Genomic DNA, 16,712 nt, shown 5'->3' on the forward strand with positions numbered 1-16,712 from the left:
CTAAAACTCCCATTGGATAGGCGTTAGATCTATCGGCCAATTGTATTATTACCCCATCATTTTTCAATGCTCCTAAGTTCATAGATGCATAAATGGAATATGGCATAACATTTATAGAAGCACCTAAGTCAAGCATGGCAGACTCAAATCTAGTATTCCCAATAACACAAGGAATGGTAAAGCTACCTGGATCTTTACATTTGGGAGGTAATTTGCGTTGCAAGATGGCGGACACATTCTCACCTACCTTGACCACTTCCTTGGTCGCCATCCTCTTCCTCGTGGTACACAACTCCTTCAAGAACTTAGCATACCTCGGAACTTGCTTGATTGCATCTAACAAAGGTATGTTAACTTGAACTTTCCTAAAGGTTTCAAGGATATCCTTTTCGGCCTCTTCTTTCTTCGTTTGCATGAACCTACCAGGAAAAGGCACATTTGAAGGGAAAACATTAGTATGAACTGAATTGGACACATTCTTACCTTTGTGGGACGAATTGGGCAGATTTGGGACATTAGGGACTTGCAGCAAAGGTGGAACCACCTTTGCCGTGGGCTGCTTTGATGCCTCCTCTTCCATTTCCAAAAGTTCATCCTCATTATGACCTGTTTTTGGTGTAGAACCTGTCCCAACTTCCTTACCACTTCTTAGGGTGATTGCTTTGGCACTTTTGAAACCTCCCTTCGGATTTGGAATGGTGGAACTAGGGAGTTGTCCGGGATCTCGAAACTTACCTACAAACTCGGCAATCTGCCCAATTTGTTTCTCAAGTTGATCCACCCTTTTATCTTGGTTTTGCATAGCCTTAGCTTGATCTTCCTGCCCATTAGACAACTTAGTTAGTATCTTAAGAAGTGCATCATTGTCAAGAGACGTACCTGAGGCACTTGGGCCGGATTGGGCTTGATTTTGGGGTGGGCCGTAGGTTTTGCGAAAGAACCCCGGGGGTTGTTGCCTAAAGCCTCCTTGGTTCTGAGGTTGCTGGGGATCCCTCCACTTGAAATTTGGGTGGTCTCTCCAACCGGGATTATATGTGTTTGAATATGGATCGTTCCTTGGTTGGTTTTGACCTTGAAACCCAATTGCATGGGCGCTTTCCCATCCACCATTTTCAATCAACTGTGGACATTTTTCAGAGACATGTCCTTGGATGGAACATACGCCACATACAGTTGTTCCTTGCATCTTCATGCCCTCGGCCATCTGAGACACAAGAGAAGTAAGATTAGCCAATTGTGAATGAAGATCGGAAGTCGAACTTACCTCATGTACTTGGTGCCGTGGGGGTCCTCTTTGGCCTACACCTTCGTACTGTTGAGCGTTCAACGCTCTATTAGCAATCAAGACCTTGGCAGCCATGGGTGTCTTGTCCACCAATGCTCCCCCCGCCGAAGCATCAAGCATTTGACGTTCTAGAGGTAGGAGACCCTCGTAGAAGTATTGCAACAGTAACTCCTCCTTCATCTGATGCTGTGGACAAGAAGCAACAAGTGATTTAAATCGTTCATAATATGTAGGAAAAGACTCACCTTCTTCTTGCTGAATTCCGCTTATCTTTTTGCGGAGGAGGATGATGCGAGAAGTTGGAAAGAACTTCTCCAAGAACGCTCTCTTCATACTTTCCCACGATGTGACAGTTCCGGGAGCTAACTCATATAACCAATCCTTGGCTTTATCCATCAAAGAGAATGGAAAAGCCTTCATCTTCAAGATATTTCCGTCAACATTGACGGGAGTCATACTAGAGCAAACTACTTCAAATTCTTTCAAATGTTTGTTAGGATCTTCCATGGACAAGCCATGGTATTTAGGAATATGATGAAGTAAACTTGACTTTAATTCAAACTCATCTGTCTTACCTTGGGCAGCCACGGGGTATTGGATGCACAAGGGTGCGGCATTATCCAAACCCGAGGCAGAAAGCTCCTTGAGTGTACGATTGTCCATGGCCATGCCTTGGACTTCTTCAAATATCCCTGCCGTGGCTTCCTCCTCCTCTTCTTGTACGTTTTCTTCAAGGTCAGATTCGGAATTGGGTGGATGATGCTCTTGCTGGTTTCTAGCTCTTCTCAACTTCCTCTCAAAATCGTCGTCAAAATCCAAGATGTTTGCACGAATCGTTTGAGAGCTTCTAGTCATACATTAGTACCTAAGAACAAGAAACAAAATTAGGTCAGAACTTAAACAAAATCAGAAACAAAGTGAAATAAAAGAAACAAAAACAATCCAAGGGATTAGCAAAATTGCTAATCCCCGGCAACGGCGCCAAAAATTTGATGCGAAATAGATAAGCACACAAATTAAACCCTCTTTTTGTCAAATTGTAGCAAAGATGTAAGTAGGGATCGTTCTAGACCGGGGATTAGGAGGGATTGCTAAACACTTGGAAACTGACTTAAACACTAAAAAACAAAGTTTAAAACACTAAACTAGACTCAAAGAATGCAAAACTAAAAGTTAAAACACTTAAACAAACCTAAAAACCAAAACAGCAACTAGAAGACTCAAAACTGCCTAAAAACCACTTTCTGGGCAGTTTTGAGCACTTACACTAATCTGGACGAAATTGGTTGAAAACTTGAATCAAAACACCTAGAAACACAAATCAAAACACTTTCTAACTAATCTAAGACTTCAAAATAAAGGGGGAATTGTTTTGGACGAAAATTGAAAACAAAACAGAAACTTTAATTAACACAGATTGTAAAAACGATTTTGGTGAAATAGATGGTTAAAAGGCTAGTTAGGAGGTTCTTCTCCACACATGTCACACTTGCAAACAAAACGATTTTCAGTTGTTCTTCCGATAAACTATGAATACTCAACGCCCCAAGTTAACCGTGAATTGCACTAATTAACCCTCAGTTTTTCCAGAATTTATCAAGTTGGATGATTGCATACGACAACCCAAAACATTCCTTACAAGTTCCCTACATGAATTGCATAATAGAGATACAAGCAAGAATCATTAAGTTCTATGAAAAACATAAGCATTGACGAAGCATTTGTTACTATGAATTGCATGAAACTTATGCTAAGAATTCATTCAACGCGATCGTTTCAAGCGATCTTCACTACTTGTGATTATAAGATTGTAACTATTAGGTGAAACTCCCTCATAATCTAGCATCATATTCATGCATGAAAATTAAGCGTGCACTCTCAATCAACATACACAAATAAGTTATCAATCAAATAGATGAACGAATTGAATTCATAACTCATGAAATAACAACTGAATGTAATCGAATCAAATTGCAAGCATGTACATGGTTTCGAATCACCCCCCAACTAAGGGGGTTTAGTTCCTCATACTCACAACACAAAGTTTATTGAATTGAAACATCGAAGACATAAGAAAGATTACACCTAAAATGCCAAAGAAGTCCACTTTGAATTCTGCACAGAAAGCTCCTCTTTCTTCTTCTCCTTGTTGCGGCAGAGTTGGTTTAGGGGGTTTTTGGATGGTTTTGGATGACTTTGGATGAGGGAGAATGGTGGAAAACTATCTAGGATAGGTGTAGGGCACGGCTAGGAAGGTTTGGGGTCAGAGAATATGGATTTGGGTGTAGGTTGGGCTCGGCAAAGGTGAGGGACAGGTTCTGGCGTGAATGGAGTTTGCTGGATGTGTTTTTGATTTTTAGAAGGGAATTAGGATGGTAGGGTGGTGCGGCAAGGTGTGGGAAAGAGTTATGGAGGTGTGGAATGGTGTCTAAAGGTGGATGATGGTGGCTGGAATGGATCAAAGGCTGCGGCAAGAGATGGTTTTGGTGATGGTGGCTGCGGCAAGGTGGGGAAAGGGAGATGGTTTTCTGATTTTTATGGAGAGGGAAGAAGATGTGCGGCTAGGTGTAAAATACATATATATAGACACCTAAAACCCTAAATAAATCAGATTAGACAACAATGGGCTAGGGTTAGGTGCGGCACTTAAGTGAACATGGGCTAGGGTTTGTAAAATAGGCTTCTAGGATGGAAAGGTGCGGCTTGGGTTTAGGAGGAATGGACTAGGGTTAACATGGCAGATTTTAGATGATTAGGCCCTAGGGTTCGGCATGGGTTGAAGGTCCACAAGGAAATTTGGGTTTAGGTCATCTAAAAGCCCAACGCCAAGAATAGAAACTCTCGAAAATGGAAACCTCCAAAAATAGAAACTTCCAACTTTTAGAAACTTTGGTTGCCAATTCCGATTTAGGAAAGATCGACCCAAAATGGAAACTTTTAGGCATAGCTTTCCTACTTCAAGTAGGAAACCTCAAATCTTCAACTCTTCAATTCCATCCCAACCTTGCGTTCCAAGCATGTCCTTTTCAATTCAAGCTCACTTTTTGCTCCAAAAGCTCCAAATTGCATCATTTCATGTAATACGTCCGCTAAACCTGAAAACACAAGAAAGTAGCTTAAAAGACTACTTTAACGAAGAAAACATAACAAAGATGCATAAGAACTAGCTAACTAAGGCGCATAAATATGCTCCTATCATCCTTGTATTAGAGATGCGCTTATAAACTGAGATTCTTTCATCTTTTATTAGCCATCGCATGAGGAGATAAATTTACCTGACAAACAAGTAATTTAAACTAATTGTGTCGACGTACAAACAAAAAGCTCAAATTTATTAATGGACTAATATAACAGTAATATTATTTTGTTCGGAGGGTGATGGATTGGAAAAATGATTCCAAGTGATTGTATACGTAGACCTCAAAACAAAATACAAAAATTCCAATTCACATTGATGTGACACTATTTATTTTTGTTTATGTTTTAGTATATTTCTAACAAACCTGACTAACATTAATTAGTGTTGATATTTTGGGAAAAGTTTCGATTGACTTTGGCGTCATTGTATAGTTTTATTGGATGTTTGTAGGTTCAATCAGCCCCACAAAATAATAATAATAATAATACAAGGGATTTGAATGAGAAAGAAAAGAAGATGGTTTCAGAAATGGCTCTCAACTACAATGGTGAAGATACGTGTTGTTTTTATGTAGCAGCGTGACTTCAAATTTTGTCAAATTTTTAAAATAATATTTAATCTAACAAATTTATAAAAAAATAAAATAGCTTTATTGTCAATTCAAGACCACCAATGAGGAGGAGTTTTGTTGCTTTCTCATAAATGGCCAAAACACGTACAGTGCAAGAGACCTTATCAGCTTGTGTACTTTAGAGATATTTCATAAATCATCATACAATACTAGTACAAAGCATGTGTAAGAAACATGGCTAAAATCAAGGATTCCTGAACTAAATGAATGGCCTAGAAACAGCATCCACTTAAAAATTCCCACTTATGTTTATGTACAGATTTTCTTTCGTTGTTGGTATTTTTTCTTATCTCTACGCATTTCACAGATCTTTTCTCTTTCCATACTATACTCTAAACAATATTCTAAATTAGTAATTTCCATTGCATGTCCACGTTAAACTTTGCAATTTGACAGTAAACTTAAAAAAACCACTTACATACGCTTAATTCAATCTATTGAAGAAATAATATTTTTCACTCACATCATTTAATTTACAACACTAGTAGTTAACTAATGTATAACTCTCCACGCACGCTCAGTCCAGAATGATTGAGCCTAAACGTACAGGAAGTATCAAAACCGCTACCCTAGTGAAATACTTCTCTCATACCAAAACTATATATATGTGCATTATTATTATTTTTTTAATTGAGCATGCACAATAATAGAGAGGGCCTAGCTGTCTATTAAAGGCCTTCAATGAATCTGTAAAAGTGAGCAGCAGGCATTAGGTACTATGAATTCTTTGGTGAGAATGTATCCCAAGGCATTCAATTCTCTCCTCAAGAGTCTCAACAAAGCAAAGAGGGTGCAACTCCCTCAAGAACCCTGCCGTGACAGAGACAAACCCTACAGAACTACAAATACTACTCACCATCTACGTCCTACACCACACTCCTCCCAAACAACAAAGTACAACTCGAAAAAAAATTAATTAACTGTTAGAATAGAATTATTGTAATTTTCTATTTCTATTAGGTCCTAGGGTTTTCTATATATCTTTTTATGAACAAACGATATTATCTTATAGCCTTACAATGGATTAGTAATAATAAGTAAGGATCATCGCCGGATCCTTTTTGTGAGAATTCTAGGGATTCTCTAATCACATCCGTTCATCATACATCGTGTGGCTAGTTTTTGCCAGGTACTGTTTATATTCAATTTTGAATAAAAAAATTTCCAATGATTTCTGACCGCACAATGAACAATGAACGGATGTGGTTGGAGGATCCGGCGAGGATCCTCTTGGAGCAATAATAAGGTTCAAATTCACCTTTGGCAAGATCCGAACTTAATATCTCTCGTTTATAAGTGAAGAGAAATACCACTAAACCGTAGTACTAATTAAGTGGTGGTTTTCTATATATATCTTGAATTGATTAATTAGTTTTAATCAGGTCCTAGGGTTTTCTATATACATCTTGAATTGATTAATTAATCTTAATCAGGAAAAACAGCATACCTTAACTGGTTTTATTATTTTCCTTGAAACTGAACTTCTTTATGTGGTTCATGCAGGAAACCTAGATACTATAGCTAGTTCATAATGTATTAATTTATGACTGGGTTATTTCTGACCGAAATATAGAGACTGGACCAGATATATAGGGCTTTACAGATAGAGTTCTAAATTCATTGCCGAGCAAGCTTACCTTATTTTATGAACAACTTGCTTACTGAAAACACAAATTAATAAAACACAAAGGAACCCAAAAAAAAGAAAAACAATATGAACACTCTCCGGATAGAGAGTATAAGTACTAATTACGATACATAATTAACATAATTTGCTTCTATGAACACTTACAGCCCTCTAGCTTCATAAGCCTTGTATAATCACTCACACTCTTTAGATAGTCTTTAACACATGACATCCTTGAGAAGCTTGTACCTGCGCGTAGTGGTTCTTGGTGATGGCGCGCTGCTGCTAGGGTGGTTCTTGGTGTTAGCCTTCTCGCCGCTACCACTTTCTTGTTGATGATCGTGTTGCTTGATCTTGTGATCCCCGGAGTATTCTGACCGGCTCGAGGCACCTCCAGTCTCGACTCCTCCTCCGGCCACCATGCTTGATTTCTTGGAAGAGCTGCCGTGCCTTGTTGTGCTCCTCTCTTGATCACTTCGGCACCAATCGCACAGTTCAATTGGCTCCGCATACTCTCTATAATAGTTACTACAATACCTAGAATTAACAACTATTGTCTATGAGATTCGACCTTATTGATTGAGAAATTAATTCATAAGCACATAACTGTCTTAATACAAATTCACATGGGTATCGTGCTTAATTAGTAAATGAGTTTTCTTGTTCTTATCAGCTTTATATTAATTGAAATATTGACATAATAGGACTAGGCATGGTTACAGCATTATAGACATTTTTATACAAATATATGTTGTTGATGATGACATAGGATGCAAGTCTCATGGTCTTATTATACCATGATGATCATGAACATCATATATATGATGCATGGTACCAATAATAATAGGTAGGTTTGGTGGGTGTTTTATAGAGATGGGTTTTTAACTCTACCTATTCAGTTATCAGTACCTATCACACCTATGAACCATGAATCCATGATCATGTTCATGATGATACATATATATATGATGTCATTACAGTTTACATACATACATACATACATACATAGCAAATATCATATCTTTACATTATGTATGATGCATGACATATATGAGATGATGATGGTGATGATGATGATGATGATGATGGGCGATGGATAAAATACATACGAGTGTTGAAAGCGATCGCGGCATTTGTTGCAGCGGAAGAGTTTGTCAGGAAAACCCAGGTCACCACACATGCAGCAAACAGTTTGAAGATCCACCATCTTCGTTTCTTGAATCAATTCAGGAGCTACACAGAATATTATCTCTGTATATCAATTTATCAAGAAACACAATCCAAAACCGAGAGAGAGTCGGAGAGATAAGTACAAGAAGAGAGAGGGAGAGGGAGAGAGAGAGAGAGAGAGAGAGAGAGAGAGAGAGATGAGGGCTAATGGTTTTGGAGTCGGTGTGTAAATTCCATATTTATACATGAAATTAATAAAATTCTATATATTATATCTATATTAGTGGAGATATATACACAGGTAGACCACAGGTTGCTTGCAGTCGTTTTCAGTTAGGGCAGAGGGGGAGGAGAGGTGAACCTTAAAAAGGAGGTGGGAAAATGACACTTCTGCCCCCAGGCTGAGAGCTTTGCTTCTTGATTCCCTTTCCTATCTTTTCTTTTGCATTTCATTGTCCCAATTAATATAGGACTATTATTAATTAATTGGCATTCCTTAAAAAAATTAAAATTGCATGTTACAAGTGCTACCACTAAGCTCCTCGATGATAAAGTGTGATGTACGCTCTTGGATTCTACGTGTTATATATAAACTTTTGCACAAGTTTCAGATTTCATCGTACACAAACTACTATTCCATCGATTAAGAATATATATAAAAACACTCACTATTGATATTATATATTTTGATGTTTAATTGCTTATACTTCACATCTTGATGTGGTTACTGTTATTTTTTATATGGAGGCAAAGCACAACTTGTTAGCTTCCCTTGAGTACAGGTGGCGCATGAAGTATTCCTTCATGAATACTCAAATACACGATGGGGGAACATGCACAAACTTTTGCAAATTTAGGTCATATTTAGGATATACGTTTAATTTATTATGTTTAGGACAATACTTGTATCCTCCAACAGGAGTGCATATATTTCACCCTTTACGAATAACGTATCATCACTATATATAAAGTTCATAATCTGAATGTTAAATTTGTTACTCTTCATATGAAGATTTTCCCTACAAAAAATCGTCCCCATCAAAGATTGTTAATGCCTCCAAATGTTGCGAACAAATGGACAACTTGAGTACCAAGTAACATATTTATGATGAACCATCTATTTAGTTAATACCTTTGGATGACTAAACAATCTCCAATTCGAATGATTTTCTTTTGTAGGAATGATCTTCAAACAAAGAATAAGAAATTGAAAGGTTTCAATTATAAGATTTATACGATACAAATATGTTATTCGCAAGAGGTAAGATATGTGCATTCTGAGTAATGTAAGTATTATCCTCGTTAAAATGGTTTTTATTTTTAAGTAATCACTTAAAATTGCTTCATGAATAAGCAATTACCACCACATGCTTCTTTAGAAATACTAAAATGTTTTCTAACTCAAAAATCATTTCACAATTTAGGACAATTAACATTGCAAAAAAATGTTTACAGTTATTAGAAATCTCTTTTAGCCTTCAATTGAGGTAGAAGGCATCAAATGGATACTTTATTGATGAACCAAGGGGATTTTAGTTGACTGTTTGATAGGAGCATATTTATGCGACTTAGTTCGCTTGTTTTCTTGCATTTATGTTGTTAGTTCTTACTTATTATAGTGTTTTAAGCTATTTTCATGTGTTTGTAGATCCAAATGATAAAGTTGACAAAAAAGTGCAATTTGGAGCATTTTGGAGCAGTTTTGGGCATTAAATGGATAGCATATGTGGGGAGCACTTGGGATGGACGTTTTTGAAGTTCAAAAGGCTAGGAATATGCTAACGAGATGAAGAAAATAAATTCGAGACAAAGAAGATAAGGAATTAGCTCAAAATGAGGAACATTATCCAAAACCTTATCCAACCTTATCTTATCCAAACTAACCTTATCTTATCTTATCCTACAAAAATCTTATCATAACTTAAATCTAGCTGCAAGGGGACCTAAATATCTATTTCTAGAAACTATTTCTAGAAGCATTCCCTTCTAGAAGTCCTAATTTCTGCCACAAAACACATTGTTTCTAGAAACCCTAAAAATGTGGCGCCTATTCCTTTCTAGAAGACCTTGCCTTGCCTTGCACTCCTCTCCCTTTCCCTCCAATTTGTGCTGCACCTTTCCTTACTCTTTTCCCTCATGGATTCTGATTTAATTAGCCTTTTCCTTGTGGATTTGGGTTATGTAAATCCTTTTCACATATTAATTGGGCCAAATCTTTTTCCCGGTGGACTTATACCTTTGTACCAAACCCTAGGGGCCCTAATCCTTGATTTTTGCTAAGTTCTAACCCTAACCTGATTCCCCCAGGGTTTGCCGTGCCTTTATATAAATATTTTCAGCACAAATTCGCACCACCCCCCCCCCCCATATAATTCAGAAACACATTCAGTCGCAATTCACACCATTCTACATCCTTTGCCGCACCATTGGAGAAGAAGAAGTCTTCCTGTGGCTTTCATTGGAGAATGAGGACCTTGCGCGCAAGCGACCTGCAACCATTGGAGTTCTAAGAGTTCTTTCTTCCCTCGTTTCGTTTCCATGTTTATTTTCTGTTGCTTTTCAATTGTTATGAACATGTGGAACTAATTCCTTTTTAGTTAGAGGTGAATTCAAAGCCATGGACATATGTTTAATATGAATAGATTACTTTCAGTTTTTGTTTCATAAAACATGAATGTGATTTACTTATCTGTTTGATTGATAACTAATTCTTGTGTGTTGCTTAAGGATGCATACTTAGTTTGCATGTATGAATCTAATGCTAAATTATAAGGGACTTACACCTAATCATTAGGAACTTATAATTAAAAGTAGTGAAGGTTGCTAGTCACAATCGTGTTAAGTAGATTCTTGGCTGGAGTATCATGCAGTTTATAGTTACGATAGCCTTGTCAATGCTTATGATTTCGATGGAACTTAATGATCTTTGAATGTATCTCTATCATGTTGTTCATATAGGGAACTTGATGAGAATAATTTGGTTGCGATGCGTTGTCCATTCAATTCAATGAATTTAGAGAAATATGAGAGTTAATTAGTGTATTCACGATTAATTTGGGGCATTGTCATTCATGGTTTAAAGAAACAATACTTGAAATTGATGTATGTTGCATATGTTCATGTGTGGAAAAGGACCCTCTAACTAGCTTTTCACCCTTGAATTCACCTTAATTTCGTTTTAACTTACTTTGTTTACTGCAATTTACTTAGTTTTGACAAATTCGTCCAAAAAACCCCTTAGTTCTTAGTTGGTGTCTTAGTTTAGTTAATTTTGTTCAAATCTGTCCCCATTTAGTATTTTGAGTCAATTTAGTTTAAAATTCGTCCAAAGCACTCTTTAGTAGTTGTTTTGAGTCCTTTTAACTCAATTTTGCTGTTTTGAGTCAATTTGGTCAGTTTTGAGTCATAAGAGTCTAGTTAAGTGTTTTAAAGTTTAAATTGAGTAGATTAGCATCCCTTCTAATCTCTGTCCTAGAACGATCCCTACTTACACATACTACAATCATAGGGTTTTAATTTGCTTGTTGGAATATTTCACATCAAATTTTGGCACCTTTGCTGGGGATTAGCAAACTTGCTAATCCTTTGTTTATTTTCGTGTCTTTGTGTTTTCTTTTAAGTGTGTCTGTGTGTTTGTGTGTCCTTGCCGTGCCTTCCACCTGGTTGCTGATTGTGTTTTTTTTTTTTCGTTCCAAGTACTAGTTTATGACTCATAGTTCTCAACCTATTAGTGCAAACATCTTGGAGTTCGACGACAATTTTGAATGAACTTTAAGAAGGAAGAGGAAGAAACTAGAACCTAATCCACCTAGTTCAAGTTCAAAGGCCGAATCTTAATTTGAAGAACAAGAAGAAGAAGAAATCATGGCAGCGGACAATCGTACAGTCAAAGAACTTTCATCCTCGGGGTTGGACAATGTCGTACCCCTTTGCATTCAATATCCCGTGGCTGCCTAAGGAAAAACCGATGAGTTCGAGTTGAAGTCAAGCTTGCTGCACCATATTCCCAAGTACCATGGGCTGTCCATGGAAGATCCAAACAAGCATTTAAAGGAGTTCGAAGTGGTGTGCTTAAGCATGACACCATTCAATGTCGATGGGAGCATTCTAAAAATGAAGGCCTTTTCCATTCTCTCTTATAGATAAGGCTAAAGATTGGCTATACGAATTGGCATCCGAAACTATCATTTCTTAGGAAAGCATGAAACGAGCACTTTTGGAAAAGTTTTTCCCAACGTCAAGAGTCATTCTTTTGAGAAAAAGAATCAGTGGCATTCAACAAAGCCAACGTAATCCTTCCCAGCATATTATGAGCATTTTAAGGGTCTAGTTGCATCTTACCCTCATCATCAAATGAAGGACGAGTTGTTACTTCAATATTTCTACGAGGGACTCTTCCCAATTGAAAGACAAATGTTAGATGCCTTAGCGGGTGGTGCTTTGGTTGATAAAACATCGGTGGCTGCCAAGATCTTAATTGCAAATTGAGCTTTGAATGCACAACAATACGAAGGTGTTCGACAAAGAGACACCCCACGACAACAAGTGAATGAGGTAAGTGCAATTTCAGAACTTCAATCTCAAATGGCTAATCTTACTGTTCTTTTATCGCAGGTTGTTGAACGATCCAAAGTGCAAGGAATTACACCAAATGTATGTGGCGTGTGCTCTATGCAGGGGTATCTCAATGATCAATGCCTTCAATTGATAGAGAATGGAGGATGGGAAAGTGCAAATGTTGTGGGCTACCAAGGCCAACATCAACCACGGAGTGATCCATACTCTAACACCTACAATCCGAGCTGGAGAGATCAATCGAATTTCAAGTGGAGAGAACCCCAATAACATCAACAACAAGGAGGATATAGACAGCCACCTTCAAGGCTCTATTAGAGGCCATTCGCACCACCACAAGTCCCACCACAATCTGCCCAAACACACTCAGGTTCGTCATTAGATAATGATACACTTGTTAAATTACTAACTTCATTAACACAGGGCCAACAAAATCAAGCCAAGGAGATGAGTGAAGTGAAGAAGCAAATAGGGCAATTTCAGAGTTCATGGGGTAGTTTCGAGAAGAAGGAAAACTCCCTAGTTCAACCATTGTGAATCCGAATGGAGGGTTTGAATCTGCCAAAGCCATCACGTTGAGAAGCAGAAAAAAGTGGGAATCAAGCCAAACACGTCCAAACCAAGTAAAAAAAAGGACGAAAAGTTGCTGATTGAAGAGAATGAGATGGACAAAGCCACGGCAAAGGTGGAATCATCTTTGCCGCAGCCTTCCAAGGGCCCTAAACCATCACTATCAGGTAAGATTGTTCCCAATTCGATCCATTCTAATCTAATTCCACGCAATGCACCTTTCTCTCATAGATTCATGCAATCAAAGAAGGAAGAGAATGAGAAGGACATTGTTGAGACGTTTGGGAAGGTGCAAGTGAATATTCCCCTCCTTGATGCAATAAAGCAAGTTCCAAGGTATGTTAAGTTTTTTAAAGAACTTTGCACAACACGGAAGAGGATTTCAAACAAAGAAGTTGTAAAGGTAGTGAGAATGTTTTAGCCATTTTGCAAAGAAAACTACCACCAAAATGCAAAGATTTAGGTAGTTTTACAATTCCTTGTGTTATTGGAAATATCAAGTTTGAGCATGCTATGTTAGATCTAGGTGCATCCATTAACGTCATGCCATACTCTATTTATGCATCTATGAACCTAAGGCCTCGTTTGGCACGCCGTATAAGACCACCGGATAGTATTAATAGTATGAAACAGATGTTTGGTGAACTTCGTATTAAATAAGCACCGGATTATTTAATCCGGGCCCACTCATTTTATACTCCTCCCACCCGCTTATTTATCCCAACCAAAACCTCCGTATAATTTAGTCGGGTCATCTCTCTCGCTCACTTCGTCCCCCTCTCTCTCACAGCACTCTCCTGGCTCACTTCGTCCCCCTCCTTCGTCCCCCCATTGCTCCGCCGCTCCTTTCTTCCCCAATAACACCGACCCCCGAACCTCCACATCTCCTCCACCGCTCCCAGCAACCCAACTCTTTCTTTCTGCAGAATTCTCAGAACTTGAGCTGCAAAACGCTAACTTTTCGAATTGGGTTTCTCTAGGAATTGTAGAGAATTATAGGACTGGAGATGTTTTATGAGTTTTTAGCTTAATTGTTCCCTGATTTTGTTGATGGATTTGGGCGATTTGAGGGTGGGACGGAGAGATTTGGGATAACTTTGTGGCTGCTGGGTTTATGGCTGCTGGGTTCTTCCTGCATTTGACAACTTTGTTTTTTTCGATTCTTTTTCTTTTCCAGTAATCATCAAACTGGGTATTGGGGGGGGGTGCAGAGAGATCTGCGACTGAGAGAGAGGGAGGGAGTTTAGGGGGGTGCAGAGAGATTTGCGGAAAAAAAAAGATGATTTCAATTTTTTTTAATTTTATTTTAAATTTGATTTCTCTTATCCGGTATAATACCAAACACAGTATAAATAATACGATCATTAATCCAATTCTACACCAAACGCCCGATTAATTTAGTCAATACTATCCGATGACTATTTATCCTATCCGACATAAATAATCAGTACAGTCCGAGCTGCCAAACGAGGCCTAAGAGAGCTTAAAAACGATGGTGTTATGATTCAATTAGCCGATCGTTCTAATGTATATCCAAAATGAGTTTTGGAAGATGTTTTGGTGCAGGTTAACACTTGATATTTCCAGCAAATTTCTATGTGCTAGAGATGGAAGATTCGGCCCATTCCACACCCTTGCCAATCCTACTTGGAAGACCCTTCATGAAAATAGCCCACACCAAGATAAATGTGTTCAAAAGGACGTTAACAATGGAGTTTGATGGGGATGTTATTGATTTCAATCTTTCTGAATCTATAAAATATCCTATTGATGTATTTGATTCGTTGGTGCATGACTACCTTGACTCATTAAAGAGGGATCCTCTTGAAACCACCATAGTACACAGATTGGGACTTAACAAACAAGAGGTAGAAACTGTGCACATTCACGGCAAGAATGAGAATGCCCTTGCCGTGCCCCTAGTGCAGAAATAGGAGAGATGGTTGCTGCCCTTGAGTCATTGCCACAACATCTTGGTAAGCCTCCAATACCAATTCTAATCCTTATTTCTACTAACAAGTTGTAACCTTCGGTGATTTAGGCACCCATTCTTGAGTTTAAACCATTGCCAGATCATTTGTAGTATGTCTATTTGGGAGATAAAGAGATGTTTCCCGTCATTGTCTTTTCATCACTCACATCATTGGAGGAGGATAAATTGATTCGGGTGTTGAAAGAGCACAAAACAGCCATTGGATGGACCTTGGCCGACTTTAAGGGAATTAGCCCTACAACATGCATGCATCGCATACTTCTAGAGGAGGGGGCTAAACCAACTCGAGAGGCTCAACCCCAAGTCAACCCTCTAATGATGGAAGTTGTGAAAACATAGATAATCAAGCTCCTTGATTGTGGAGTCATTTACCCTATTTCAGATAGTTGTTGGATTTCATCGGTTCAAGTTCCAAAGAAATTTGGAGTCATGGTGGTGAAGAATGCAGAGAATGAACTTGTGCCCACGCATATCCAAACAGGTTGAAGAGTTTGCATTGACTATAGGAAGCTCAAGGCCACCGCAAGGAAAGATCACTTCCCTTTGCCGTTCATTTATCAAATGCTTAAAAGGTTAGCTGGTCATTCTTTTTATTGCTTTCTTGATGGTTATTCGGGATATAATCAGATTGTTATAGCTCCAGATGATCAAGAAATGACTACTTTTACTTGTCCATTTGGTACTTTTGCTTATCGTCAAATGCCATTCGGTTTCAGCCACGTTTCAAAGATGCATGGTAAGTATCTTTTTAGATTTTGTTGAAAAGATCATTGAAGTTTTCATGGATGATTTTAGCGTATTTGGTGATTCGTTTGATGGTTGTTTAGATAATCTCACTTTAATCTTAAAATGGTGCATTGAAACTAACGTTGTTTTAAATTGGGAAAATGTCATTTTATGGTTAAACAAGGCATAGTTTTAGGTCACATAGTTTCAGCAAAGGGAATAGAGGTTGATAAATCAAATATAGATCTTGTACGCTACTTACCCTCTCCCATTTCGGTGAGAGAGGTTCGTTCTTTTCTTGGAAATGTAGGATTCTATAGGTGATTCATCAAGGATTTTTCCAAGATTTTCCAACCCCTTTGCTGACTTCTACAAAAGGATGCGACGTTCAAGTTCGATGATGATGTGAAAAGGCCTTCAATCACCTCAAAGAGATGCTAACTTCGGCCCCCATCATAGTCCAACCAAATTGGAGCCTTCCCTTTGAGCTTATGTGTGATGCCTTGGATTATGCATTAGGGCTGTTTTGGGACAAAGGAAGGACAAGAAGGCACACATAATCTATTATGCATCCCGGACCTTGAATGATGCACAATTGAATTATTCCACCACTGAGTCGTTTAGTGCATGATGAAGACCCATTGCCTATTCCAGAAACATTCCCAGACGAGCAATTGCTATCCATTAAGGTAAGTGAGCCATGGTATGTTGATTTGGTGAATTACTTAGTGACTAAACAAGCTCCAAGCACCCTCAATAAGCACCAACGTGATAAACTTAAAAAAGATGCACAGTTTTATATGTGATATAACCCATACTTGTGGAAATATTGCCCTGATCGAATTCTTCGTAGGTGTGTGCATGATTTTGAATTTCATTTGATTTTAACGTTTTGTCACACTTATGCATGTGGATAACACTTTGGTACACAACGCACAACACTTAAGGTTTTCCATGTGGATTTTATTGGCCTACTATCTTTAGAGATGCTAGAAC

At 38.2% G+C, this 16,712-nt stretch overlaps 1 protein-coding gene across 1 annotated transcript; it reads right to left on the reverse strand.

Moving 5' to 3' along the window:
- Window positions 1-6,659: 6,659 nt before the first annotated feature.
- On the reverse strand, window positions 6,660-8,088 carry LOC126605419 (uncharacterized). Its single transcript, XM_050272821.1, has 2 exons — window positions 7,792-8,088; window positions 6,660-7,219 (listed from the first exon to the last, which is right to left on the reverse strand). The coding sequence occupies exons 1-2, from the start codon at window positions 7,887-7,889 to the stop codon at window positions 6,901-6,903; spliced, it is 417 nt and encodes a 138-aa protein (XP_050128778.1). The 5' UTR covers window positions 7,890-8,088; the 3' UTR covers window positions 6,660-6,900.
- Between the last annotated feature and the right edge of the window lie 8,624 nt (window positions 8,089-16,712).

The sequence above is a fragment of the Malus sylvestris genome, chromosome 2 (assembly GCF_916048215.2).
Source record: "Malus sylvestris chromosome 2, drMalSylv7.2, whole genome shotgun sequence".
Lineage (NCBI taxonomy): Eukaryota > Viridiplantae > Streptophyta > Magnoliopsida > Rosales > Rosaceae > Malus > Malus sylvestris.